Genomic DNA, 27,673 nt, shown 5'->3' on the forward strand with positions numbered 1-27,673 from the left:
TTTTGTACTTGACTATCTGTAGAGCAGCAGAGAGGAACTGCCCACCCTGGACATAGTGGTATCGTCTAAGAACTTTAGGTATGCCCAATGTTAAAAAATATTATATAGCAAATCAATTAAGAGTTATTGGAGATATTATATAGAATAAAGAAAAATTAATTTGGTTGGAGATGGAATCTTCAGAAATAAATGGAAATGCTGAAGGGTACTTGTTTAATATAGCAAAGAGAAGTTCAATAAATTAGATAAAAAACCCTTTTTTAAGAAACCTGTTAAATATTTGGTATAAATATAAAGAGAAGTTTTGTCCCTCAACTTCACCATTAAAATTAGTGACTGAGACAGAAAGTTTTCCTACAAATTTAAAAGATTTAGTAGAACTATTTAAGAATAAAAGGGCTGCAAGATTAAAGGACTGGATGTGTGAAATGAGATCAAAGGAGTTGATTAGGTCTAAACTTCAAACTAATAAACTATCATGGTATAATCTTATTCATTTAGACACGTGGACAAAGGATTGGTTGAAAACTAATGGTAAATGTAGAGAACTTACCAAGTACGAAAAATTTCTGTCATCACATGAAGATATGCAAGATACAATTTTGAAAGGGATAGTAAGTAAAATATATAATATAATTTTGGAACAAGAGGAAAAAGAATGGTGAATAGAAGGTTTGAAATTAATTTGGGAAAATGATTTAAAAATAGAAATTAAAATAGAGGATTGGACAAAAATGTGGAGGATGAGAGTCTTAAGATTAATGTCAACAAGAATAAAGGAAAAAAAAATTAAAATCTGCCTAAGGTGGTATTTGACTCCTGTAAAATTAAATATAATAAATCCAACATACCCCAAAGCATGTTGGAAATGTGATGAGGAAATTGGTACGTATTTTCACATGTGGTGAGAATGTAAAGTGGTTAAGAAATTTTGGGAATTGATTTTTAAGGAAATGTGTTATATTTGGTAAAGATATTGATTTTAATGCCAAAATTGCTTTATTGTCAATTTTTGATAACACATATTTGGACCATCACTCGAAAGAATTAAACACCAATTTTATGACAAGTGCTAGAATATTAATAGCTAGATTTTGGAAAGACAAGAATGATATTAAAATAGAAGACTGGTATTGTGAAGTATGGGACATTGCATTAAATGATAAATTGACTATGGAACTTAAAATAAAAAGAGGGGAAATAAGTTCTAAAAAATTCTATGATATTTGGGGTAAATTTGTGGAATTTGTGTTAGTGAAAGGAAGGGGGAAAGCCTCTAAAGAATACTCAATACAATTCTGGAGAGGTAATCTGTAAAAAAAATATTATTATAGTAAAGAGAGTCCCGTGGGTATGGGGTGCACGTTAGAATTTTATAATATGCACTATTACTTGTAATTTGTTTTGTATTTTTGTTGTTATGTATGTGTTTTTGTGTATTTTTTTAAATAAAAAAATTAAAAAAATAAGAACTTTGGTTGTATCATTTGCACCTGTACTGGTGCTTGTCTATGGTACGACCAGGAGAGGGTATGTGAGAAGACAATTCCCAAGTATTTAAATGTTTTAACTTGTTCTATATGCTGGCCCTCAATAACCCAATCTTTAACTTTACTATGTCTAGAGAAAACCATTATTTTGGTTTTCTGGAAATTAATTGTTAATAGGTTGTTCCTGCAGCCAATTTATTCTTCCATCCTGCAATATTCCAGGATAGAGGATTCAGAGTCTGACTGTGTATCTTATCTGACGTTAGTCAGTCTTGGGCGAGGGCTGCTAGAGGGGCATATCTGTTGTCCAGGTGCCATTCAGAGTTAGACCTACTGGAAGTTCTGAAGTGACTGGGTAGGTGGCTCTTCCCCTTGGAGGTTTGATACATTCTGTGACTATTGGAAGACTTATGGACACCAATCCTTGGAGTCTCTCTCTTTTGTATTCTCTGGCTGTTAAATATGTTTATGAAACCACGGGGTTGATTAATCAAGATATTATTGGGGGCAGATACAAAAGGTGGACATACTTCTTTCCCTCTGTAGTTTAAGTTAGGCTCAGGGGGTGTAACACCGGCATGGGTGGGGGCATTTCTCCTGTGCCTGGAGTACTCATAATTAGAAGAGGGCTCAACAGTTCTTTCTGATTTTCCATGAGGTGTTGGAATCCTTTTAAAATTTACATTGAGTCCAGATTCATCAACCATTACCCTCCCATCAAAAGTACCCCTGTGATTCTCATCATCCAGCTGTCTGTTTGTTTTGAATGGTCTTTGCAAGTTTTGTTTTGCAGTTGACTTAAAATTTGTCCTACAGTGTATTATATGCGTTCCCCATTTGAAAGATATCGGTATGTCTTCAAACTTACATATTAAGCTCCAAAAATGATAAGCATGTCCATTTTCTTTAAATGACAGATGCACCCTCCCCCTCCACATCTTAGGCTTTGTAGGATATATACATGAACAATGCATATAAATTAAGGGACCCCAATCTTTACCCAGAATGTCCAAGATATCCCGTGTTACATCGGTGTTAGTTTTCCACGTATTATTGGAGCTTTTTAGAGGCCAGTTGTATATAGTAATATGACTCACAGTGTTAGTTGGTGAGACTGTAGTCTGTGGCTTCTCTGTTCCAGAGTCTATTTTCGTAAGAAGTCGTAGATAGGTATTGTCCGCCTGTATATTGTCCCTATCTGTAGGGGCTATAAATGAGGACTGTGGGCCATTTACGTCTGGGGTAGCATCTTGCCATTCATCAATTACTATGAAGTCTGCATTTGAAACGGTTAAATTCAGGTCCTCAGTAGCTTTGTTTGCATTGCAATTCTCAGCCTGAGTCTCTGGAACCTTTTCAGAGTTTGCGGCCAACTCTGTGTCCACCAACCTCTGAATAAGATGCTCTTCTTTTTGAGTTAGGCAGGGATTATTCTTGTTTATTTCTAGTATATGAATCCCACTTCCTGAGTGGTGGAAGTCTGAATCTGGGTTAGGGAATGCCCGGGGTGGTGGTGCTGCTGTCAAAATCCCCGTTTCTATCAGGATGGCTATGAGTTGGAGAGTTGCTTTCAAGTCAAATATTTCTTGATGCAGTGCATGTAGTTTATTGAAGATGCTCTGAGTTGATTTTGCAGATAAGAAGCACTGGTCCCGCAATTGATTGTAGATAATTTTGATGTCCTCATTCTCAAGCCCACAAGATTTGTCTATCTGTTCTTCTATGGATACATTCCTTGGCTCGGTGTCTGATAAATTTGGATTTTTCTCAGGCAGGTCCGTTGATAAAATTGATGACCTTTCCTGCAATCCTGGGTCCACTGACCAATTGCCAATCAAGTAACCAAAAGGGTCTTCAGCCACATCATTTCTTTGGGAATCTCTGATGGTCACGTTCAAATTTTGATTGTTTGAGATAGATGGAGTAAAAACCAGGGGTTCTCAGAGCCCTGAGGATTCCCCTGTTCTCGCTGCTGATTGCTCCACCCCTCGCCCTCACATTAGCGATCTGCGTCCAGGTACGGCCATCGTTCATCGAGCTCTTTTAGGAATTCCTCTGCTTCGCTTTCTATCTCCTTCATGCACAAAAAAATATTAACAATTACTTTTATAGTCACAAAATATGAACCTGGCCACACATCAGAAACTTCTATAAAATAAATTGTCTAATGATATAAGAAACCTGCTAAAATTCCTAGCATAAAGAATGTTTTTCCCAAGATATTAAAATACAGGATCAATTGCAACTCGATACAGTATTTTACATGGATTCTATGTTCCTCTTACACCAGAATTTGACAGCTGTAACCTTGGAGCAAGGGCTTTAAAAAAAAAACTATCCTTGCCTAAATCCTCCAGTCTCACAGGAGAGAATCCAATTGCACATTTTGGGATCCGGCCAGGACTCCTCTTTAGGGAGGCTTCCTCCATTTTGTGCCCACCACCAAGGCAGATACACCTCATGCTTCAGTTCTGAGAGACACACTATACTTTGCCTGGTGGGAGGAACCAACGGAGTCCTTTCTCCAGTTGTGGTGACCAGCATTTTAGACTTCTTCAAGACATCCTGCTGGATCTCCCCACTTGACAAAGAGACCAACGAGATGCCGGAGGGAAGCCCGCAGCCGGGATGGGAATGGGATGGGACTCACGCCTTAGCCTCGGCAGGAACTCCTATGAAGAAAACTATGCTTGGTGCAGGGAAAGCAGGTGGGGGTTGAGGAAGGTCTCCCTCCCAATGTTAGAGCCCCAGGTCAACTATAAATTAGTAAAACATTAAAAAAATTTTAACAGTTTTCAAATTAAGAACTTATGGATAAACAACAACAATAAACCCCAATGGTGTACATCTTCCTCACAGGGTCCTTTCTCCTGCTCCTTGACCATTGTGAATGCATAGATTGCATCTATTATTTTTACATTTAAGGGCATATCAGAAAGGTTAGAAATACTCTAGCTTTGGTCGCATGGTCAAGGAGCGCATGAGCCAGAGGCTTCTTTCAGGTTTATTTCCTATTTCCCTTTCCAGTCCAGTTCAGAAGAGCAGAAAGGTTGATGAAATCTAGTGCATAAACGGCGAGGTAGCTGCTATGTTATATTAGAAGACACCCACCCTTACTTGGAATGGACTCTGGGTAGCGGGAGACAGAGAGAGCGCAGGGGATGACCACGAGGAACCTCCTTTTCCATGCTCAGAAGATATTGCAGGTGGAGAGCTGCTTTCTCTTGGTAGTGGAGAGCGAGGGACTAGCTGGGGAGAAAGTGACGACCTCTCTGGAGGTAGTGAAGGTGAGTCTCTCCTCTGGATCGGAGGACCCTCTGGCCTGGGTGTGGGAGAGTGACAGTAAGAAGATCAATGGTGCAGGGGAATATACTAAGAAAAATATTTCAGGACTAAAACAAAAAACAAATGGATGAGATGGGTGGCCCGACAATTGATTTCATCAATAATTTGAGATGATTTGCAAAGGGTAAAATGAAAAGTGATTCATAAAAGCAACCGGAGGGATCTCCCCTTAGTGAGCAGGAATTTAAGTCCACGGACCAATGCCTATGTGAATTAGGAAAGCCATGTAGGCCATAAATGTCATGTTTTCAAAAGATGTTTGCAGTCGTATTCTAATGTGCTTTTCAAGGATTATTCAGGGAGAATCTTCCAGTTGATTTTTACACACCCCCTTCTGTTTTTGTGTTTTTCAACGAAGGCAGCCCAAGAGAGTGGCTTTCCGCGAGCAGGATTCCACACTCCAGAACAAGGGAGAAGCCAGGAGGGAGTCAGGGGGCTGAAGGCTGCCCGCCCTGCTCCACCTCAGCCCTTCCTCTTTGGGAGGGTGCTGCAATCCCTGGGGGGGGGGCTTCAGGGGTCCTTTAGCTAAGCACACCGTACCTTTCAACATGTTCCTGTTTTTCTCCTGCCTCTGATGACTCCTGTGAATGAGAGAGAGGTTTTCAGCCGAAGGCGGCCTCGCTCCCCAAAGCATACCTGAGGTCAGGGAACAGGGTTAGCCTAGCCTAAGGCAAGCAGAGGCCAGGGAGGGCCATTCCTGCCAGGAGAGGGTGAGGTCAGGACCTGGATGAAAGATACAGGATGCCTTGGGAGGTAGGGGGATCCGGGCCTTTCCTTGCTTACCATTGAAGAGGGGGATTTTCCATAGATTTCCTCCAGTCGTTTGACCACACTAGAAGACAGAAGAAGCCAACATGAAGTGACAGGCGATGCTTGGAAGGCAGGAGTCCCAACCCTCTCGGCTCTTTTTCTCGGGGCTGCTTCCTTGGCCTCCCAGGGACCTCAGTTCCCACTGGGTGCCCCAACCAGGGAGCCCAACCCTGAGCAGGAAGAACCGAACACGCTGCCCAGAGGCCAGAAGTCAGCCCTCCTGCCTTGTCCATTTGCCTCAACCACAGGGACCCAAACCTAGAGAAAGGGGGTACCTCTTCAGAAGTGCTTCGACAGAGTCCTCTGACCCGGTGCTGCTGTCATCGTCCAGAGGGGAGTCGCTTTCACTGGGGACGTCCTGCAATCAGAGTCAGCTGTCAGTTCCTTGAAAACCAAAACCTTCCCTTTCCTGAACTCACCCACACTCTATTTGCAGAACTCGGAATTTCTCAAAGAAGTTAAAGCAAAGGCGTGGGAAGGGGTTGGATTGGGAAAAAAATGGGGAACTAGAGGCTGAGCAGGGGGAAACGGGTTGGGTTTCTCCCCTTCAAGGACCTACCTGGGACTTCCAACACCAAGTCAAAAAAGAGAGCGAGGGAGAGAGAGACAGAGAGAGAGAGGAGAAAACGACTGATTGCGAAGGGAATCAGTCTTTCAACTTCCTTCAGTTGAAAGGAAGGCCACCCTCTTCCACCCTCAACAGATGCCCATCAAAAAGATCCACAGTCCTGGCTTACCCGGGCGACGACAGCCCCCTGGACGATGTCAGCAGCATCGAGGAGGGAATCTGCTGGAATGGCTGAGCTGTAAGAAAACGTTGGAAGGAGTAAGAATCCAAAAGGGGAGACCTGCCTGGTGTATCAGGCTAACAGGTCTCCAGCCACCCCCTCCAAAGGGTGAGGTCAGTGGGCAGCCCCAGACGGAGAACCCGGAAAGCCCTCCCCTGCCCCCTCCTTCCTTCCCACACCAGGGAAATATACCATGGAAAGCCACAGATCTTGCTCTCCAGCTCCCTCATCACACTGGATTCCTGCAAATGAAATGAAATAAAGGTTAACGTATGTGTCACTCCCACACCCCACTGTGTGATCTCGGGGTCGGCCCTTCCCTTCTCTCCCAGGGGTTGGATGCCAAGGGAGGTAAATCAGGTGGATCTTTCAGGTGGGGAGAGCCTTTGGGTCCTTACCAGTGCCGCAGGAGGAGAGGCTTGGACTCCTCCTTCTACGGTGCTGCCAAATGTTTCAGAGCTGAAAAAGGAAGAAACCAGATCACGTAAGAGGTGGAAATGAAGCCCGTGGGGTTTCTTTGCATGAGCAAAGCTCCAGGTTCGAGGGTCAGCCAAGGGCCCCTCTCCCCGATGGTCCCTCCCGCCCATCCTTTCCTACCCTTCCCTCTGTCTGTCCTCCCTCGCTTTCCCCTGGGGAAGCCCCCTCGGGCCCAGCCAGGGGCATGGGATTTGTTGTCTTACCTTGGAGGGGTAGCCCTGGGGAGATCATTTGCCCCGCAGCAGCAACATAAGAGTTGCCTCCACTTGACTTTCTGCAAAGGAGAGCCAAAGAGGACATGTCAGGAGGAAGCAAGGATGGCCGGAGGGGTGGGTGGGTCTGTTTGTCTGTACGTGTCAAGTCATGGTCGGAGTGGTCCCCATCCAACCATTTACAGTGGTCCTACTTCTCAGACCTCCATCCACCCCTTCCAGTGCTTGCAGGAAGTTGTAGATAGGGATGTGCCTAGTTCTTAATATTGTGTTTTGTTAACTGCAGAGATAAGAGAAAAGAGCCCTGATTGTCCCAAGCCGGCCCTATCCTTAGCTGCTGAAGGAGGCCACCACCAAACCGCCTTGAGCCTGCGCTTTTCAGAGAAGAATGGGATCTACATTGCCCACATTTTTATCCCTCGGGAGAGACTCAGTCTCCCGTTGTTGCTTTCGCCACCAGTGCATCCACCGGCTCCCTCTGCTTCGTTACCCTTTGGTCCTGCCACCAGAGAAACAAATGCGATGCTGCAAACCCCCTGCCTCCACCCTTTTCTCATGGCTCTTGCAGTGGAGATTCTTATTTCTCGAAGCTGGGTTATTGTAGAAGTCGGGTAAGAAAGGACGTCCCATTCGCCCTACCTGCCTCTTGCCCAGTCCCCCCCGCCAGGGCCCATCTCCCTCCTCTTCCCCCCCCAGCACCCATCGTGTCACCCTCGCCCACACTTTCGCCACTATTATTCATTCTGACTTTAGAAATATTAACCGAACAAATCAGAGATAAAAAGGAATTGAAAGGATTGAAAGTAAAAGGTCAAATTTATAAACTTCAAGCTTTTGCAGACAATATAGTCATTATACTGGAAGATCCATTGCATTCAATAGAAGACCTGATGATAACATTGAAAAACTTTGGCGATATGGCAGGTATGAGAATAAACCAAAAGAAAACAAAAATACTTATTAAAAATATAAGAGAACAAGTTCGACAGAAGTTAGTAGAGAAGACGAACTTCCGAGAGGAAAAGAGAATCAGATGGCAGCTGGGAAACCAAGTCAGAAGACCCAAAAAGTAACCTCATGGCCCCAGCATCTCCGTCAACTCTGCAACCAAGGGATCAAGCACTTAAACCTAAGAAAAGGACCTTTCAGGAGACTGCCCTCACTCAGTCTGAAGCTCCACCCTCTGATAAAGAGGCCTTGGCTACTCTCACTGAACTCAGTACCAACTGGGAGGAAACCAAAAACAGTTTGGCCTCTCTGCAAATATCAGCTGAATCCTTGAGAGACCATACTGTGATGCCACTCATTCTTACCCCACTCAAACATGAAACCCATGGTCAAGCTTCTAGGATGATGAGTCAACAGAAGTGGGCAAATATCTCCACACAGTTGATGGACTGTCATCCTATGGACCTGGTTCTTCTAGACCCAGAAGACCCCAAGGACAATTCAACCACCAGCCACACACTGAAATCACCCATCAAACCTAAGGTGGCAATAACCCCTACTGTTCCAGCATCCATAAGATTTAGCCCTATCGCCAATCAAACTCCAAGGGATTTGCAATTACAGCTTGATATTGAAGACGAAGCTTTATCGAAAGAGGCTTTGGACAGTTTCGTCTCTCTCCCATGGGAAAAGCAGGTACTGACATTTAAAAAGGTAGAGGCAGTAAGGCAGGAGCTGGAGACCCTCCTTGAAACCCGCTGGCCCAACATTACAATTCAGGCTGAAGTACATCCAGAACTGACACCCTCTGCTGATGCTCCAACTCTTTTATGACAGAACTGCCTTGACTCACAGAACAGCTCCAACTCCCAGTGCTCCCTTTCAGTTTTATCATGGACCATCGCTGGATGGCAAAATAAACTGGCGGACCCGGAGTTTGGGAAATTTCTTTCAATGTTTCACATCCTTTGTTTGCAGGAAACCTGGCTAATTGATTCCTCTCCCCTGGTGTTACATGGATATACCCCATTCCCGCTTCCTGCTCTTAAAACATCTAGGAAAGGGAGAGCAAGAGGAGGTTTAGCTATCTTGGTCTCTGTCAAATTGGACGTGGAGCTGGAAGTCATTTACCAGTCTGAAAGAAATTCCATTCTGTCAGTATTGGTAACGGGATCATCGGGCAATGGGTTGAAGGCACTAATATGTATCAATGCCTACTGTCCACCTGATAAAACGGAAAATCCCACCTGTTTCTGGAACGAACTGGAAGAAGCCATCAACCGCTGCGAGTCCCTGCATCCGAGAGCAGCTATAGTTTTGTGTGGCAACTTTAATGCCAGAATTGGCTCTGGCTTAACAGAGACGGTATTTGACTCAGATCTAGAGTACAACGAACCCTTCCTATCTGACCGTCTTTCTTTGGATAAAGTCCTCAATAAACAAGGCAGGAAGCTAGCCGAGACAATGTCTGGCCTACAACTAATTTGCCTTCATGGCAGCCCTCGGGATGATTCAAAATGATACTTCACCTTCCTTAATAGTTGGGCAGGAAGTGTCATTGATTATATATTTTGCTCCCCTAGGTTGGTGCTCCAGGAGACAAAATATAATATAACAGACCAACCTGAAAGCGACCACCTACCCGTCTGTCTCTCCATTCCCCTAACGACTCCACAGTTGCCCCCACCTCCAGCTGATTGGGCAGAGAGAACTATGGGTGTAGGGAAACGCTTAAAATGGTCCTCCCCTCCTTGTTGACCAAACAATTCGGAAACAGTTAAACAAGCCACATCTGCTGAGTGTATATAGGGATATTGCAATCGGACATAGGGATCCAATAGAGGGCATCAACTATATCAATTCTAACTTTTAAGACCCCTATTAACCAAAAAGCCACAAGAGTCTTCCCCGGCCCCTCATAGAGGGGGATGGTATGACCAAGAATGTAGACTAGCTAAAAAGCATCTAGCTCATGTAACAAGGAAGGCGAGGAAGATGCATTCAAACTCGAACGTGGAGGGGCTGGCTTGCTACCGCTCAAAATATAAGGAACTTTTAAAACAAAAGAAATGGGCATTTATGTCAGCTCAGTGGAAGGAACTAGGGCAGGCTGCGCTGGAAACGAAAGAGTGAAAATTCTGGAGCGTGGTCTCAGCTGTGGATATAGGACCTTATCCCAGACCAAACGCCTGCATCACGGCAAATGCCTGGTGCCATTACTTTCAAACTATCTTCAACAGTGATGCAGACACTGGGCCACAAAAAGCGAGAACCTCTCAAACCCTATTAAATCCCGTACCTGAATGGCCCCCAGTATCAGAACAGGAAGTGCATAAACTTATCAATGCCTTAGCAACAGACAAAGCACCTGGCGAGGACATGATCCCGCCAGAGGTGTATAAGAACAACCCGGAATGGTGGGCCCCGGTCCTCGCACAGCTCTTCTCCCACATTAATGCTACAGGAATCTTTCCCGAGGGGTGGAGGCAGAGCATAATTTTCCCAATCTACAAAACAGGCGATAAATCCATCCCCCAGAACTACCACCCAATCAGCTTATTGGGTATCAGCTCCAAGCTCTATACCCGCCTTCTTCATCAGAAGCTGGCTAAAAGGATGGAGGAAAATAACATCCTTCACCAGGAACAAGCAGGTTTTAGGAAGGGCCATAGCACAGGAGATCAAATCTACGTGCTACATCATCTGGTATGCAAATACACCACCAGGCCATTCAAATGGCTGTTCACAGCTTTTATTGACTTCTCCTCTGCGTTTGACACCATCACCAGAAACCGCCTGTGGGACAAGCTCACAGAAACCAACATCGATAAGAGACTCCTAACCCTAATACAAGAACTATACTCCAGCACGACATCGAGGGTACGGATTAGCCCAGATGGCAGGCTGACAGAGGAAATTCATACTAACAAAGGTGCTTACTCGCACCCCTACTTTTTAACTTTTATATTAACAACATTGTAACAGTTTTAAACCATCCAGATCACTCCCCCCCCCAATTGGGAATTATAAGATTGCAAGCTTTATATATGCTGATGGCATTGTATTATTATCTATGAACAAAAAGGGACTGAAGAGAAGCTTAAATAAGCTCCAAGAGTTCAGCCACCTAGAGCAACTAAAAATAAATTACACAAAATCTAAAGTGATGATTTTTGGAAAGCACACCACCACCCCAAATTTAGCTGGACTATAGGTGAAAACAAAATAGAACAAGTCCAGACCTTTAAGTACCTAGGAGTGCATTTTGATGAGAAAAACTGCTGGAAATCCCAGATACAGACCACGAAAATATGGGCTAAGAAATCTAGCCATGCTCTGGTCAAATTTTCCCATCTCAAAGGTGGTAAACTTGTAACACTAGCTTTAAAAGTTTTTTCAGGGAGGGTCATCTCACAAATGCTTTATGGAATTGAGATCTGGGGTGTAAATCAGAACAACCTACACCATCTTGAAGTAGGACAGAACAAATTTCTGAGACACATCCTCGCGGCACCCCAGGGGACCCCAGCATATTTTCTCAGAACAGAGACCGGTATGGTGTCCATTAAAGCCAGGGCAAGGCTAGCTATACTCTGTTATGATAAGAGGGTGATGGATATGCCCGACCAACGTCTACTTAAACGTTGCATGGTAGAGCAATGGAAGAGTGGCGGCTGGGCAACCTCAGTTCAAGCCGTACTATAATCTAGATCCCTCTCTACCGATATTTTTTTTCTGGGGTGAAAAGAATGTTGAGGGACTGGCTCTACAAATTGGATAACGACCAGGACTTATCCTCAATCCACTCTTCAAATTTCTCTCAGTGGTACCATCTGCTGAAAACAAACCACTCAAGGGCGCAATATTTACAAACACTTACTTTTCCCTCCTTGAGAACCGCATTCACAGAACTCCGTTATCAAACCATGCCAACTGCTTAGACGGCAGGTACATGAATGTACCTAAGCATCTGAGGCTGTGTATTTACGAAGCAGGTGAGATAGAGGATGTTGTCCACTCTTTACTTAACTGCCAGTTCTATCAAAACCCCAGAGAAAAATTCCTGGGTAACATTTTGGCTGCTCTACAGGACGAAATCCCCCAGACAAAGGTGGTCAGGTTGCTTTCGGACTGTGACCCATTTATCACTTACAGAACAGCACTGTTAGCAAAAGTGGCCAGAAACATTCGCGCTAATTCCCTGAGAGCCATTGCAAGCAATTGTGCTGGAGACTCCCAGATATGAACGGTCTCTTATTATTTTATATCTCCGTGATTTTATTCTGCTTTTTTCCGATTATATTTGTATTTTAAACAATTGTGACGGCTTTTAGCTAATACAATAAACTTAACGTTGGAAGGGATCCAAATTACAAAGAAGACGAGTACATTATTTAAAGATAATTATATGATTAAAGAGATACAGAACAATTTGGAGAAATGGGATAAACTACAATTATCGTTGTTGGGAAGAATTGCAATGATTAAAATGAGTGTCTTGCCAAAAATTCTATCCTTATTTCAGACAATCCCTATCATATTAAAACAGACCTTTTTCCAAGAACTCAATAAGATAATCATGAGATTTGTATGGCAAGGTAAAAAATCAAGAATTAAAATTAAAGCAATGCAAAATGCCAAACAGAGGGCTGGTTTTGGCCTTCCAGATTGGGTTCTGTATTATCAATCTTGTATTTTAGATTGGATAAAAGAATGGATAACTTTGGAAAATGACAGATTACTCAATTTGGAAGGACATGATTTGCAGCTATGCTGGCACACTTACTTTTAAGATATCAAGATTTATTAAAAGAGGATTGTGAATTAAGTTCTAAAGAAGAGCTAGAGACACAGAATATTTACATAGACTGGTGGTCTAGAGCAGTGGTTCTTAACCTTTTTGAAAGAAACACCCCCTTGAACCATTGAGGAAGTTATCATCGCCCCCCTCCCAATGGTGATGATATTTATTTATTTATTTATTTATTTATTTATTTATTTATTTATTTATTTATTTATTTATTTATTTATTTATTTATTTATTTATTTAAGACACTTAAATCCAATGACCCCTGAAAACAAAATTCAATTCCAAGAAAATGAAATGCCCCCCCAAAGTAACATTTAATAATTTAGTTGCAAGCGAATTTTAAGACGCAAAAAGAAATACAGTATAAAAAGGGCATAAAAACAAACTGCAATGCAGGAACTAAAAATTTCAAGACAAAAACTCTGAAACTAAATTAAGATTGGAGGAAAATATTTATTCATGCACACTGTAAAAAGGCTGCAGCCATCTTCACAGATTTGGCTTGCTCCAGCGCCCCCCTACCGCCCCCCTTCTGCTCCAGTGCCCCCACACCACCCCTTTTCATTCTACTGCCCCCCTGAAAAATGAAATCGCCCCCTGGGGGGCATTATCGCCCACGTTAAGAACCACTGGTCTAGAGCACAGCTGGAATCTAGATATGCAAAAGACAAAATAGAAGGTTTTTATTCAGAACAAACGACATTTGATAAGCTTTTATTGGGTTCAAAAGATAAAATAGTTAAGAAAATGTATAATTATCTGTTAGAAATCAAAATGCAAGATGAAATGGTCAAAGAATGTATGATTAAGTGGGCACAAAACACAGGGCATAATATTGATATTGATCAATGGTTGAAAATATGGGAGTAGTAGTCCAAGAACATCTGAGTAACAAAGGTTAAGAACCAGTGGTTATGAACCATTAAACTTCGTTTAATGTGTTCCTATGGGGGGAAAACTTACCAGTAAGCGTGAATCCTCCATCCGGCTGCCATTTTCGCTGCCTCGGTAAGCGAGGACAGACAGCACGCGAAAATGGTTGCGGCCGCCATTTTGGAACCGCCAATCAGCTGTGTGAAAATGGGGCCTTTGGGAGGACCAAAGCCCCCATTTTCACACAGCCGACTGAAGCGCTTCGGAACGGCGGCGGGGGGAGCCCTCCCCCGCGGCCGCTCCGAAGTGCCCGCCACGAAAACACACACACACACAAGCCACAGAAACATAACCCCCCCAGTCCAAACCCACCCTCCAAAACCCACACAGAAAAGTTTTTTTTAAAAAGGACTTACCGGTCCGAAGCCTCCCGGCGCTGTGCTGGCTCCGCGCGGCCGGGGGCGAGCGGCCAGGGGCCCGGCCTGCTCTAGCCTCCCGGCCCTCTGCTGGTTCCACCTTACCAGCCTCTTGCCCAGTCCCCCCCCCAGGGCCCATTTCCCTCCTCTTCCCCCCCTCCCAGCACCATCATGTCCCCCTCACCCAGGTAAGCCTTCAGCACTTACCCGGAGCCAACGGAGAAACCGCCCCATTGTTGGGGAAGCCCAAAAGCAATGCCAAAAGCACCAACAAGCAAAACCAACCACCGTTCGCGTAGGCGATTGAGGGAAATGGACAAGTGGGAACCAGCTCGGAACCTGGTTGCCGTGGCGGCCACGTCCACACCCAGGGCTCCGGAATCCAGAGCAGCCATCGCTCGGGTTTGCATCTCTGCAGGGGCCAAAGCCCTTGCGGGGGCCAGGCCTGGTCAGGCTGGTTGCCGACTGCCTCTTCGGCCTGGCTCCTGTGCTTTGTAGCAGCAAGCTTCGGGCAGCTAGAAAGTGTGCACTTGGTTGCAGAGGCAAAGTTGCCAGTGAATGATCATCATCATCCCTCCTACATGTGACACACATGCACTGCTCCTCTTTCTGGGCTTTCCCCCTTCCGCCATTGAAAGTGGACCTCCAGCATCACCCGGGTGGGGGTGGGGGTCCGGAGGCTTTTGGACACGTCCGAAGGGCGCTTCCCTTCCCTCCCCGGTCATGGATGAGGGAAGCTTGGAACTGGCCAGGATGATTTGGGGGAGGCAGGGCTGCTGGAAACATCCGCTCTCCCAGTTCCCCACCTCTTGGGGACCTGGAGGCCTTTGGGCCCCCGTTTTGTGAGAGGGACATTTCCAATGACATGATCTCACACATTTCTGGACCTCCACTTCATGGAGGAAGTGTCCTGTTTTTGAAAATATGCCCTTTGGTTTCTTAGAGTTAAGACAGCGCACAACTGTCTCCTTGGCATAGACCGCCTTCCTCCGGCTGTGGGGAGGGGAAGCCCACCTGGTCAGCAGAGGGATTCCAGTCCAAATTGGGGGCACTGATCGGTTTTCCTTTTCTTTCTCCCCTCTTTGGGGGTCTTAGAGCTCTGGGGCCAATCTCCTGGTTCAAGGACTGGTGCACCAATGGGGCAGGGAGGGTAGAAAGGGTGAGGGGGGCACCTCTCCTTCCTGCCAGCAGAAGCCGAGGGTGAGGCTCCAACCCCCACCACCCTTTTCTCCTTTTGCTGGGGGGGGGCTGTTTCTCTTCGGGTTCCAAATGGTTTCCCCAGAGCTGGATCTTGTTCAAGTCGAGTAAGAAGACAACGCAGTGGGCCTCCAGGCCGCCCCATGGGTGTCACCCCCTCACTCTCTCTCACCTCCATCCTGGCACCCCCTGCAACTCCCACCCCCTCTGTGAGCGTTCAGCACTCTGGACCCAACTGGACCCATCTCCGGCTTTGTTGGGATGATGATGAGGGCGACACACATCTTTGCTAAGCACCAAAAGCAGGCAGAGCTTCCTTGCTCCAGCACCAGGAGCCGGCGGGGGTTGCACAGGTTGCCGAAAAGGGGAGAGCATGAGTCGGGGGGTTCCAAGGACCTGGAAATGGGCAGGAGTCTGGTAGGGTTTCCGAGACATGGAAGATATTGAAGGACGGGGTTTTACCAGCGTCAACCCCAAGTGGAAATTGGAACCCAAGCCTCCTGAACCACAGTTGAGCTTGTTCTCCACTATGTCAGTGGTTCTCAGACTGGGTTCCCCGGGTGTCCTTGGACAGCCATTCCCAGAAGCCTTCACCACTTGCTCTGCTGGCCAGAATTTCTGGAGGTTGCAGTGCAAGAACAACTGGAGACCCCAGTTTGAGAACCACCACTGCACTATGTCACACTGGTCCCTCATATTATCTATCATGCATTTTGTTGTTGTTTAGTCGTTTAGTTGTGTCCGACTCTTCGTGACCCCATGGACCAGAGCACGCCAGGCCCTCCTGTGTCTTCCACTGCCTCCCGGAGTTGGGTCACATTCATGTTGTTGCTTTGATGACATTGTCCAACCATCTCGTCCTCTGCCGTCCCCTTCTCTTCTTGCCTTCATTTGCCCAAAATCAGGGTCTTTTCCAGTATTCTCTTCTCATGAGATGGCCAAAGTATTGGAACCTCAGCTTCAGGATCTGTCCTCTCAGTGAGCACTCAGGGTTGATTTCCTGCAGAATGGATAGATTTGTTCTCCTTGCAGTCCAGGGGACTCTCAAGAGCCTCCTCCAGCACCACAATTCAAAAGCATCAATTCTTTGGCGTTCAGCTTTCATTATGGTCCAGCTCTCACTTCCATACATCACTACAGGAAAAAAAACATACTACCTAATTATTTTATGGCTTGTTGGGTTTACTCAGAACGATGGGCTCCAAAAATCGGTGAGGGAATGCATGCCTCCTATGCTTGAGGTTCCAAATTCCATCATGGGCTTCTTCCAACAGAAGAAGCAAAGTTTCTTTCCCAAAATTCTCTCTCTCTTTCTTTTTGAAGCGGTTCTCCTCCATGGGCATCACTTCTGGGGTCTGCATTTGTATCCTCGGTTAAGAAACGTGAGCATGTGTCTGAGGGGCAAGTTTTCTTTAAATAAATCCTAACAAGATGAATCCCAGGCATTGCAGGATAATTTTTATAAACTATCCTACTTTCGGTTCTCTTTTGTAGCTTGCCTCACCCCTCCCTTCTAATTTCTCTGGCTCCACCTCCCAACAACTCCTATTGGTGCATGCAAATACCTTCATACATATGCAAAAGGCAAGGTGATCACTACAAGCGGATTACAGCAGGTGTAGCTGGCAAGGAATACCTAGTGAAATGTTTCCTTCTAGGACACCACCAGTAAGACCATGGTCCTCTGACCAGCCCATTGACACAACTAATCGAGGCGCAGGAGTCCATTTCCCTTTTTGCTTCTGAACACACTAAAAATTGCACCTGCACAGAAGAGATGATCTGAAGTGTTTGGAAGTCTGGAGCAGTTCTGCTTCCTCTAAGAGACGAGCATTGTTTTGCCTTTTAAAAGGATAACACTATCCTCCCTGTGGGGAAAATATAGGTGAAATGTGTTGTTTTCTGGCTGCCTGATGTCTCCTTCCATAGAGATTGGGTAGTCTGAGGGTGGGGCAGGAGGAGCGAGTCTCTCTACCCTGTCCAGGCTGGCTTTAAGAGCTGCCTGCCCGGACATGGAATAAAACAGGCTTCGGCCCGAGGCGATGGAGGAAAACAGGCTGCTTTCACCTCCAACAAGCCTCAACCAGATTTTCCCATTTGCGAGAACTCAAAAAGAGCATTCTCCTCTTCCTGGCTAAGTCCTGGTGGGGTGGGGTGCGGGGCTTTTAGTCTGTCTTCTCTGCTGCCCCCCGAGCAAAAGCTTCTTCACCCCAAGTCTCTGAATGGCAGTAGATTCTCTTTGGCACCACCAATTTCGGATCGTGATGCTGGGCGACTCTACCGTGGGAAAATCCTCTCTCCTGAAGCGTTACGCTGAGGGCGTCTTCCTCGATTCCATGGACCAAACCGTAGGTGTGGATTTTTATGTTCACTTTGTGGAGATTGAGCCTAACCTGCGAATCAAGCTGCAGTTCTGGGATACAGCTGGCCAAGAGCGTTTTAGGTGAGTTCCTGCTGATCAAGGGTTTATCTACACAATGGTATGGTCTAAAAATGATAAGCAGCATTCCACCAGGAAACTACAAAACTGAGGGTGGACCTCTATGTTTTAGCTATCTTCCATATTTTTATCTAGTCCTTTCTCCGACATGTCTTTTGTTTAGAATGGGAACAAAACCCCATAAAATTGAAAAACTTTAGAAAAGAGGCAACACTTCTGGATCCAGAAATTAGGGTTAGGTTCCATGCTAGTTGAGAAACAGTAAGGTTCCCCATAGCAACTCAACAAGGCAACAACTGACCCTTTTTTGCTGACATATTACATGACTTCTCTTTGTAAGTCACTGATCCAAGTGTATGTTTTAAGCAATTAACCACATCCTTCATAGATCCAGAACAATCTTGATTAAGGTGCTGTTCAGTGCTTTCTCTTTTTTAAAAAAAATCAGAATAAAACAGAGCAAAGTCCAAGACCCACATTTCGTTAGCCTCTTCCTGGAGATGAAAAGCAGCATAGTAGTTGTTGAACATTTATCGAAATGTTCTTTATTTGTTGAAAAAATCCATGTATAAGCAAAACTGTGCTGCTGAACCCCCTGCAATTCAAGGGAGGAGTGTATTTGTTTCAATGTATTCTGGAAGGCTTTCATGGCCAGGATCTGATGGTTGTTCTGGGTTTTTCAGGCTCTTTGAAGGTTGTTCTCTTTCTGAAGGTTGTTCTTCCTAACATTTCGCCAGTCTCTGTGGCTGGCCTCTTCAGAGGACAGGAATCAAAACTCTTGTCTGTACTCTGGTGCAATTTGCTTGGATAGTTGAGTATTTATAGTTGTGGGATCAGCTTTTGTTCTGTTCAGGAGATTGGGTGATTACGGTGATCAGCGTGTTTTTTTGTTGTGGGTGTATAAGGGGGAGAGATTATCTGTCACTCTGACTGATAGGTGTTGTTAGCTGGTCTTTTGTGTGTAGTGGAACGTTAGGAAGAACAACCTTCAGAACACGGCCAAAGAGCCCGAAAAACCCACAACAACCATGTATTCATTTCATTTAGAGGACATGAATCGACTGCAACCTAGAAACACAGCAACGAGTGACAGTAAATATTGAGCAAATCAAGGGTGAATTCTGAATTAGGAATAATTTGAGTGTGTCTGGGGAGATGCAAAACATTTTTTTTGCCCTAATGAATATCTGCCTCACCAGTTAAAATCAGCAAAGTGTGACATGCAAACATGTGTGCTAGAGCGCATGCTTTGCCTGAAGGGGAAAGGAGGTGCGGAGTTTCACAGCTACCATCTCCAGTTTCTACCTATCGTAATGCTCCTCAAATCTGTTCCTCCCCTTGAGTCCCTCACTTACAATGCATTCAGGAAATTCGACCTCTTATTTCTGGCACCACAGAAAGATTAAATGCAGATCAGTAGCAAATGGATTTTCTGAATCCTATTTCTGGGAAGGGAGAATTGCGTTAATACACAGCCAGTAAATTGCATTAACACCCAGAATTAAAACGCAGCTAATTCCTCTCCCTGTTTTGTTGTTGTTCTGGTTACCGTATTTCTGAGCTGTGAGATGGAGTGTCATAAGCTAACAAAGTAAATTGTTAAGCTTCAAAAAATGGGGACAACTCACTCCCAAATAATTGATTAAATTTAACATATCAGGCAAAAACAAAGAAAAATAATAATAACAAAAGAGAATAAAGAAAGTTGTGGCACCTTAAAGTCTAACTGTTATATTTTAATGTGAGCTTTCGTGGCCACATCCACTTCCTCAGACAACTGATTACGTTTACAGTATGTCGTTCATTCCAAACGAAGACTCAGTCGTTGGCCAGTCGTGGCAGGAGGAGGGGGCAACAGCTAGCCGCTGCTGAATTAAAAGCTGCCAACAGAGAAAGGCTGGTTATGGCTGTTCTCTCTCCATCTGGCAGCTTTTGGAATTTCCTGGCAAAACACCAGCAGGGATGGTGGAAAGGATGAAGGGGGAAAAAAGAAAGAACGTTGGCACCTTGTTTCCTGCAATTTATCAAAGTGTGGTAGAGACATCCTGGCTTCTCAGAAAAACAAGATTTCACTGGCTGATAATGGATTAAATGGGGATCGGCTCCTCTGTTTCCTACCGTTTCTTCTAAAAACATGGCAGCTTGAGATTAAATATATTTGTTGTTTAGTCGTGTCCGATGTGACAAACCCAGACCTACTGGGATCTGCCACACGTTAACTAAGCTGCCACCAACCATTCCCTGTAAGAAGTCACACAGACCAGGGATGGATTTTTAACAAATAAAAGAATAAGGTTTATTTAAATACACACAGGGAAAAATAAAATGATTAGGTGAATAAGATATAGTAACGTGGCTTAGTCTCATTCATACATGCATACAGTTTGGTTCACACAGAACCCTTAACTTGAAGCACAGACCCTGAACCTATCAGTTCTGGCTAACCAACAGACACCTGAACCTATCAGGTTGGTACCCTGACACACAGTAGTACCCTGTCTGACACACAGACTCCCACACCAGCTTCTTCTTCCCAGCTGCTGCTTCGTCACAACCCAGTGTCTCTCAGTGTCTCCTAGTATCTCTTTCTCACCACACAGGCTTCACATTTATATACAGTACAGCCCCTCCTCCTGATGTCCCGCCTTCCACTCCCCATAGGATGGAACTTTCCCTCCAAACCCATGACAGACAGGTAACATCAGTGCTGTATGTAACACCTCCCCTCTTTATAAGTTGTTTTGTAGGGGGAAAGCTAAGGTGCTTTTCACCAAAAAAACAACCTGAATAAAATACACAACAACAGTTATACATACCATATTATACTTACTCATACTTACATTCTAAGTTAAACCATAGCAAATAGGCATTTAAACATTTACCATATACATTACATCAATTTACCTTTATTCATACAAACCAAATTCAAAACCAGGTACATTTAACTTTTTGTCATCATTATATACACATAGTCCATGTTCTTTCGCCGTCTTCATTCTTCAGGTCTTCTTGATAAGGCGTCAGCAACACAGTTCACTGACCCTCTGACCACCTTCACTTCAAAGTCATAGTCCTGTAGGTTTAAAGCCCACCTCATAAGTTTGCTATTGTGGGTTTTCATTGTCTTTAACCATTGCAATGGTGAATGGTCAGTACACAGAATAAAATGTCTTCCCCAGATGTAAGGCTTGGCCTTCTGGATCGCGTAGACTATGGCCAAACACTCCTTCTCCACGGTTGCCAAATGTCTCTCACCTTTTTGAAGTTTCCTACTCAGGTAGGACACTGGATGCTGGTCACCATTCTCATCCTCCTGGCACAGAACTGCTCCTACCCCGCTGTTAGACGCATCGGTGTAGATGATGAACTCCCGGTCGAAGTCTGGAGCACGCAGCACAGGATAGTTGATTAACGCCTCCTTCAACCTCTGGAACGCCGCCTCACAGTCGCTGGTCCACGGGATGCGGTCATCAGCCTTCTTCCTCGTCAGATCGGTCAGCGGAGCCGCAATCTCGCTAAACCTCGGGATGAACTTTCTGTAGTAGCCCACCAACCCAAGAAATGATTTGACTTTTTTCTTGGTGTTGGGTCTAGGCCAATCACGAACAGCTTCTATTTTGGCCTCCAGGGGTTTTATCACTCCTCCCCCTACCATGTGACCCAAGTATTTTATTTCTGGGCTACCCAGCTGACACTTGCTGGCCTTTACTGTTAGCCCTGCTGCACTTAACCTCTGCAGCACTAACTCCAGGTGTATCAGGTGATCTTCCCAGGTATTACTGAAGATCCCTATGTCGTCAATATAGGCCACTGTAAAGTCACTGAGCCCTGCCAAGGTCTGGTCCATCAGCCTTTGGAATGTGGCTGGTGCATTTCTGAGACCAAAGCTCAGGACTCGAAACTCATAGAGACCAAAAGGGCTGCAAAAGGCAGTCTTTTCTTGATCCCTGGGATCAATTCTTAATTGCCAATATCCCTTTACCAGGTCCAATGATGAGATGAACCGACAACCCCCTATGGTTTCAATCAGGTTGTCTAGCCTGGGCATTGGGTAGGCATCAGGAGTGGTTACACGGTTTAATTTCCTGTAATCAACACAAAACCTAATGCTCCCATCAGGCTTGTCCACAAGGACTATCGGAGAGGACCAAGGACTAGAAGAGGGGACGATTATGTTCTCCCTCAGCATTTCGTCCAGCTCCTTCCGCACCTTGTCCCTATAGGGTCCCGTTACTCGGTATGGGGATACTGCCTGCGGGGGTGCATCCCCTGTGTGGATCCGATGCATCACTCCCTTCACTATCCCCGGCTTGTTGGAAAACACCTGTTGATATTTACTAAGCAGCATTTTTAGTTCTTGCTGCTGGTCTTGGGTGAGTGCAGGACTGATCTTTACCTCCTCTGGGTTGTATTTTACTTCCCCTCTACCCTCCCAGAAGGGTAATTCAGCTTCCTCACTCTCAGCTGCTTTTATCGCGAATAAAACCCTCTGTTCCCCTCTGTAGTAGGGTTTCAGGGCATTCACATGAACCACCCTCCTTGCTTGGTTCTCCTCCTGCTCTATTAGGTAGTTCAGGTCTGACATCTTGGAAATGACCCTATATGGTCCTGCCCATTTGAGCTGCAGTTTGTTCTCCCTGCAGGGCCTAAGCCAAAGCACTTCCTCCCCTGGGTCAAAGTGCCTCTCTCTAGCTTTGTGGTCATACCATGTTTTCTGTCTGATCTTCTGAGCTTGCAGGTTTTCTTCTGCCAGCTCTAGATTTCTCTTTAGGTCATTCATCAAGGTGTCTATGTATGTCACTACGTCTTGTGGGTCATCCTGGGTGATCTGCTCCCAATTTTGTTTGAACAAATCAAGGGGCCCTTTCACCCCTAAGTGTGCAGCAACCATGTCAGAGTGACCCCTTTGTAAGATCATGGGGCGATACTTTTCAGGTACCACCAGCTGACTTCTGATCCCATCTCCCCCTTTTGAGATATTCCTCAGGGTTTCTCTATATAAAATCCCCTTTTTCTCCAGAAATCTCACTGGGGTTTCAGGTGTTAGCTGGGCGTCAGTCACCTGTTCAAAACACTTTTGGAGAGTGGCGTCTGCCTTTTGCTCCTGTCCAAATCTGCTGTCTGTGGTTAAGGTTTCCACCACAGCTTCTGAACTCCCCTCTGCTTCCGTCTCTGGCTCATCATTACCCCCCTGAACTGTCCCTGTGGTGGCTTGTGAGCGTGTAATCACTAGCACCCGTTTCACATGTTCAGCCAGGTCATTTCCCACGAGCACGGCTGCTGGCAGAGTCGATGAAATCGCTAGCCGCCAATCTCCCCTCCAGCCTTGAAAGTTGACAGGTACCTCTGCTACTGGCAGAGAGATTACCTGCCCCTCAATCCCTGCCACCTTCATGCTCTCATTTGGGATTATAAACTCCCGAGGAATAATATCTGGATGGCACAGGGTTACCTGGGAACAAGTGTCCCGCAGCCCCCTATACTGACGGTCAAGTATTCCTACGTCCACCCCAGCTGTCTCAAACAACTGAGAATCTGTTTTTACCAGCAAGCAGCGCTTTACCTCTATAAGAGGACCATTTTCCTCAGCCTGATCAGCAGAGGTAGCTGTTCCAGACTGAGTAGCCATGGCAACAGGCTCCCTCAGTGACACTGAGCCTTGCTCTTTCTGGACACAGAACACAGCTTTTGGCTTGGTCCCACTAGAATTCTGAGGCACCATTCCTTTTAGCTGCTTTAATTTCTCACACTCTGAGATTAGATGACCCTTTCCCTGACAGAAATAACATTTTCTGGTGTATTTTGATTCTCTCTCATCTTGTTTTGGTTTTCCCTCCAAAATCTGAGGTCTTAGTTTCATGTCTGAGGGCTTCCCTTCACCATGGGCCCCTCCCCCTTGCTGGCTTTTCCCTGGTCCCTGAGAGTACTTGCTGTAGGTTTCTTTGGGTTTACCTACAGATTTTCCCTCACCCAAGGGCTTTCTTATTTGAGAAATAAAATCTGCGATCTCTGCGGCTGCTGCCACAGATTTCGGTTTCCTTTCCCTCACCTGGAATTTCAATTCCCCCTGCAGGACTGAATAGAACTGTTCCAGTGCTATCAAGTCTTTAAGCTGCTCATAGGTCTCTGTTCCCTCCTGCGATAGCCATTTCTCAAGCAGCCTCACCAATTGGGCCCCCACTTGGGTAAAAGTCTGTTCTGGTTTTTTGGTGAGGGACCTGAATCTTTGTCTCAGCTGCTCTGCATTTATCCCATGTCTGGCAAACACCAGTTTTTTAAACTCTGCAAAATCTTTCATCAGTTCCTCAGGCATCTCGGCATAGACCTCAGCCAGGCTACCACTGATTAAAGATCGCATGATGGTCATCTTCTCAGTTTCCCTCACTGAGAAGTCCACAAACGCTCTTTCCACTAGGGAAAAGAACACCTCAGGACAATCTCCCTTGTGGTACACAGGGAATTTCTTCAGGTCAGCTTTAGACAATTGGCCTCCCTCAGAATCCCTATTGTTATTATTGTTCTGGTTCATCATTTCCAATTTTCTTAATTCAAACGCCATTCTTTCTTTTTCCAGAGCAATTTTCTCTCTCTCCATTCTTTCTTCCCTCTCCATTCTCTCTCTCTCTCTCTCTAATTCAAATTGCCGCTGTTTCTCCCTTTCCCTTTCTTCTCTTTCCCTTTCCTCCATTTCAAATTGCCTCATCCTCAGTTCATGCTGTTGGGCTATGAGCAATTTTCTAAGTTCTGGGTTCTGCTCTCCTGTGCTGTCACCCTGCACTGAGCCAAATTCATCCTCAGAACCTTGGTCAATCTGGGGGTCTTTCACATCACTCATGTCGGCCATCTGGCTTCGAGTCAAGGGCATAATCCCCCCTCAGAACAGGCTGCTTTAAAAGTCAAGCCTCAAAATAAAACGACCACTTTTTTCCTTCTTGCCTCAGAACCAGCTCTCCCTAGAGATTGCTGCTGTTCTTCAGCACTAACTTGCAACAGTATCGAGTCAGAGCCTACCCCCCTCTGCTGGGCCTCTCAGCTGGCAAGCTAGCTCACTGTTACTACGCAGTTTTGCCTCAGCTTTTTCCCGCCAAAACTAGGCTGCCTCAGAGCACCTTAATCTAAGTCTCCCCAGTTGGCACGTTCTTCCACTAGTGCACCTCCCCGTGAGGTACACCTAGAAGATTACCTACGCGCCTCAGACTGTCCCTGACTAGACCCCCCTTGCTCTGGGCACACTTGCCAAGGCTTTGCTGGACCACTGGACAACTGGACCAGTCGTATCCCACACGCTGGACACCAATCAATGTGACAAACCCAGACCTACTGGGATCTGCCACACGTTAACTAAGCTGCCACCAACCATTCCCTGTAAGAAGTCACACAGACCAGGGATGGATTTTTAACAAATAAAAGAATAAGGTTTATTTAAATACACACAGGGAAAAATAAAATGATTAGGTGAATAAGATATAGTAACGTGGCTTAGTCTCATTCATACATGCATACAGTTTGGTTCACACAGAACCCTTAACTTGAAGCACAGACCCTGAACCTATCAGTTCTGGCTAACCAACAGACACCTGAACCTATCAGGTTGGTACCCTGACACACAGTAGTACCCTGTCTGACACACAGACTCCCACACCAGCTTCTTCTTCCCAGCTGCTGCTTCGTCACTACCCAGTGTCTCTCAGTGTCTCCTAGTATCTCTTTCTCACCACACAGGCTTCACATTTATATACAGTACAGCCCCTCCTCCTGATGTCCCGCCTTCCACTCCCCATAGGATGGAACTTTCCCTCCAAACCCATGACAGACAGGTAACATCAGTGCTGTATGTAACATCCGACTCTTCATGGCCCCATGGACCAGAGCACGCCAGGCCCTCCTATCTTCCACTGCCTTCCGGAGTTGGGTCACATTCATGTTGGTAGCTTTGACGACACTGTCCAGCCATCTCGTCCTCTGTTGTTCCTTTCTCTTCTTGACTTCACACTTTCCCAACATCAGGGGCTTTTCCAGGGAATCTTCTCTTCTCATTAAATGGCCAAAGTATTGGAGCCTCAGCTTCAGGATCTGTCCTTTCATGTCTGAGGGCTTCCCTTCACCATGGGCCCCTCCCCCTTGCTGTGAGCACTCAGGGTTGATTTCCTTTAGAATTGATAGGTTTGTTCTCCTTGCAGTCCAGGGGACTCTCAAGAGCCTCCTCCAGCACCATAATTCAAAAGCATCAATTCTTTGGCGGTCTGCTTTCTTTATGGTCCAGCTCTCACTTCCATACAACACTACAGGAAAAACCATAGCTTTGACTATTCGGACTTTTGTTGGCAAGGTGATGTCTCTGCTTTTTAAGATGCTGTCAAGGTTTGTCATCGCTGATTAAATATATATTAATATTGAAAATATTATAATTCATTAAGTGGTAGTATGAATTTCACTTCTCATGATGCCTCGGTCTATGCTCACCAGTTTATTTCATGTACATGATCCAAGTGAAAATAGGTATTTTTGATAATATATATATATATATTTTCTTGTGACTTAGGTCAGTGACCCGCTCTTATTATCGGAACTCTGCCGGAGGAGTGCTGGTGTTTGACCTCACAAACCGAGCATCCTTTGAAAATATCAAGAACTGGCACCAGGACGTGATAGATACAGTGAAGCCCCAACCTGTGGTGTTCCTACTCATTGGTCACAAAAGTGACCTGGAGGCGGAACGGAAGGTTGGGCAAAAAGAGGCGGAGAAACTGGCCAATTCGCTGTCGGCAAAGTACATCGAAACGTCAGCTAAGAGCAACAGGAATGTGAAAGAAGCTTTCCAGACATTAACCTTGGGAATCTATGAATCCCTGAAAAGCCGGAAAATGTGGCCTGATGAACATTGGGATGGGATCAAAAGCAAGAGGCCACTCATCGCCCAGCCTGAAGTGCCGGCACAGGGAAAGACAAATAAATGCTGGTGCTAGCAGAAGGCAGCTTAACGGACAGTATCAGGCTGATTGAGGGATTTTTAAATACTCAGGGAGAACTTCTTTCCTTCTCTCTCGGATGCTCGGTCTCCATTTGGCCATAACAAAGAGCTGCTTTCAGGATAATGGGAGGTCAGCAAAGAGATGCTGTGAGTAGAATCAGGGTTGAAGATAGTTGTATCGATTAATTTCCTTGGGATGCCCTCAGCTTCCCCCCCCCCCAAAAAGCCTGCATCAACTTCCTCCATCATTTTTGTTGTTTTGATATTGTATTCCTAGATCTATCAGAACCTGACAAGGATACCTCTATACTTTTTCTAGCTTGCATTCACTTGTTGAATGTGTTACACTTTTTATTTTAAAATGTAATAAATTTTCATTCCTTAAATATAACTCCGTCTGTTCGTGCATTCTGCTTGGTTCACCTCCCAGAGCGTGCCGGTTAAGGAGAGCTTAATCGCAAGCCCTAGGCTGGGACTATTTCTGTCTTCCTTTGTTGTGTATTGACCCTCAGTAGAATCCTTCCCATCTCTTGGAGAAGAAGGAGCTTGAAGGAGGGAGGGGTAGTTGCAGCTATAAATTGTTTTTAAAGTACCAAGTAAGCTGCTCTGTCTTTTTTTCATACAAGTTGGCTGAGGATAGAAGCTTTACATCTTTATAGGATGTTATACCGGCACAAATTTTGCTTCTTCAGTGCTCATCCAGCATTTAGGACAGTAAACCTTAACCCATCCACTGCCCTGTGATTCTTCCTTCTAAAACCACGGGAATGCACAATTCTACTGGCAATTACTGTTGCACCTAATGGTCACTTCTATGTATACCATGGGTCTCTGGAAACATTTGTGGTGCGGACCTGCTCAATGTGAAGTTTAACTTTATATCAGGCATACTGTGC

At 45.3% G+C, this 27,673-nt stretch overlaps 1 protein-coding gene and 2 long non-coding RNA genes across 3 annotated transcripts; 1 reads left to right on the forward strand and 2 right to left on the reverse strand.

The window, feature by feature from the left end:
* Positions 1–1,429: 1,429 nt before the first annotated feature.
* Positions 1,430–5,786, reverse strand: LOC140702099 (uncharacterized). Its single transcript, XR_013538404.1, has 4 exons — positions 5,619–5,786; positions 5,376–5,416; positions 4,602–4,812; positions 1,430–3,564 (listed from the first exon to the last, which is right to left on the reverse strand). It is a non-coding gene; the product is annotated as an uncharacterized LOC140702099 (long non-coding RNA).
* Positions 5,787–5,920: 134 nt separating this feature from the next.
* LOC144584268 (uncharacterized) lies at positions 5,921–13,880 on the reverse strand. The gene is made up of 5 exons (XR_013538405.1): positions 7,114–13,880; positions 6,832–6,892; positions 6,626–6,675; positions 6,383–6,449; positions 5,921–6,003 (listed from the first exon to the last, which is right to left on the reverse strand). It is a non-coding gene; the product is annotated as an uncharacterized LOC144584268 (long non-coding RNA).
* A 2,747-nt stretch (positions 13,881–16,627) lies between these two features.
* On the forward strand, positions 16,628–27,002 carry LOC110086164 (ras-related protein Rab-39B). Its single transcript, XM_020806929.3, has 2 exons — positions 16,628–17,809; positions 26,349–27,002. Exons 1-2 carry the CDS (start codon positions 17,589–17,591, stop codon positions 26,770–26,772), a joined length of 645 nt encoding a protein of 214 aa, XP_020662588.3. The 5' UTR covers positions 16,628–17,588; the 3' UTR covers positions 26,773–27,002.
* The last annotated feature ends 671 nt before the right edge of the window (positions 27,003–27,673 follow it).

Source organism: Pogona vitticeps, chromosome 9, assembly GCF_051106095.1.
Source record: "Pogona vitticeps strain Pit_001003342236 chromosome 9, PviZW2.1, whole genome shotgun sequence".
Lineage (NCBI taxonomy): Eukaryota > Metazoa > Chordata > Lepidosauria > Squamata > Agamidae > Pogona > Pogona vitticeps.

What these genes read in the sequence shown, in the direction of transcription:
- LOC110086164 (XM_020806929.3), top strand. Translation starts at nt 17,589, where the DNA reads ATGGCAGTAGATTCTCTTTGGCACCACCAATTTCGGATCGTGATGCTG. An exon ending in GCTGGCCAAGAGCGTTTTAG is followed by an intron (nt 17,810 to 26,348) that starts GTGAGTTCCTGC and finishes CTTGTGACTTAG; the next exon opens with GTCAGTGACCCGCTCTTATT.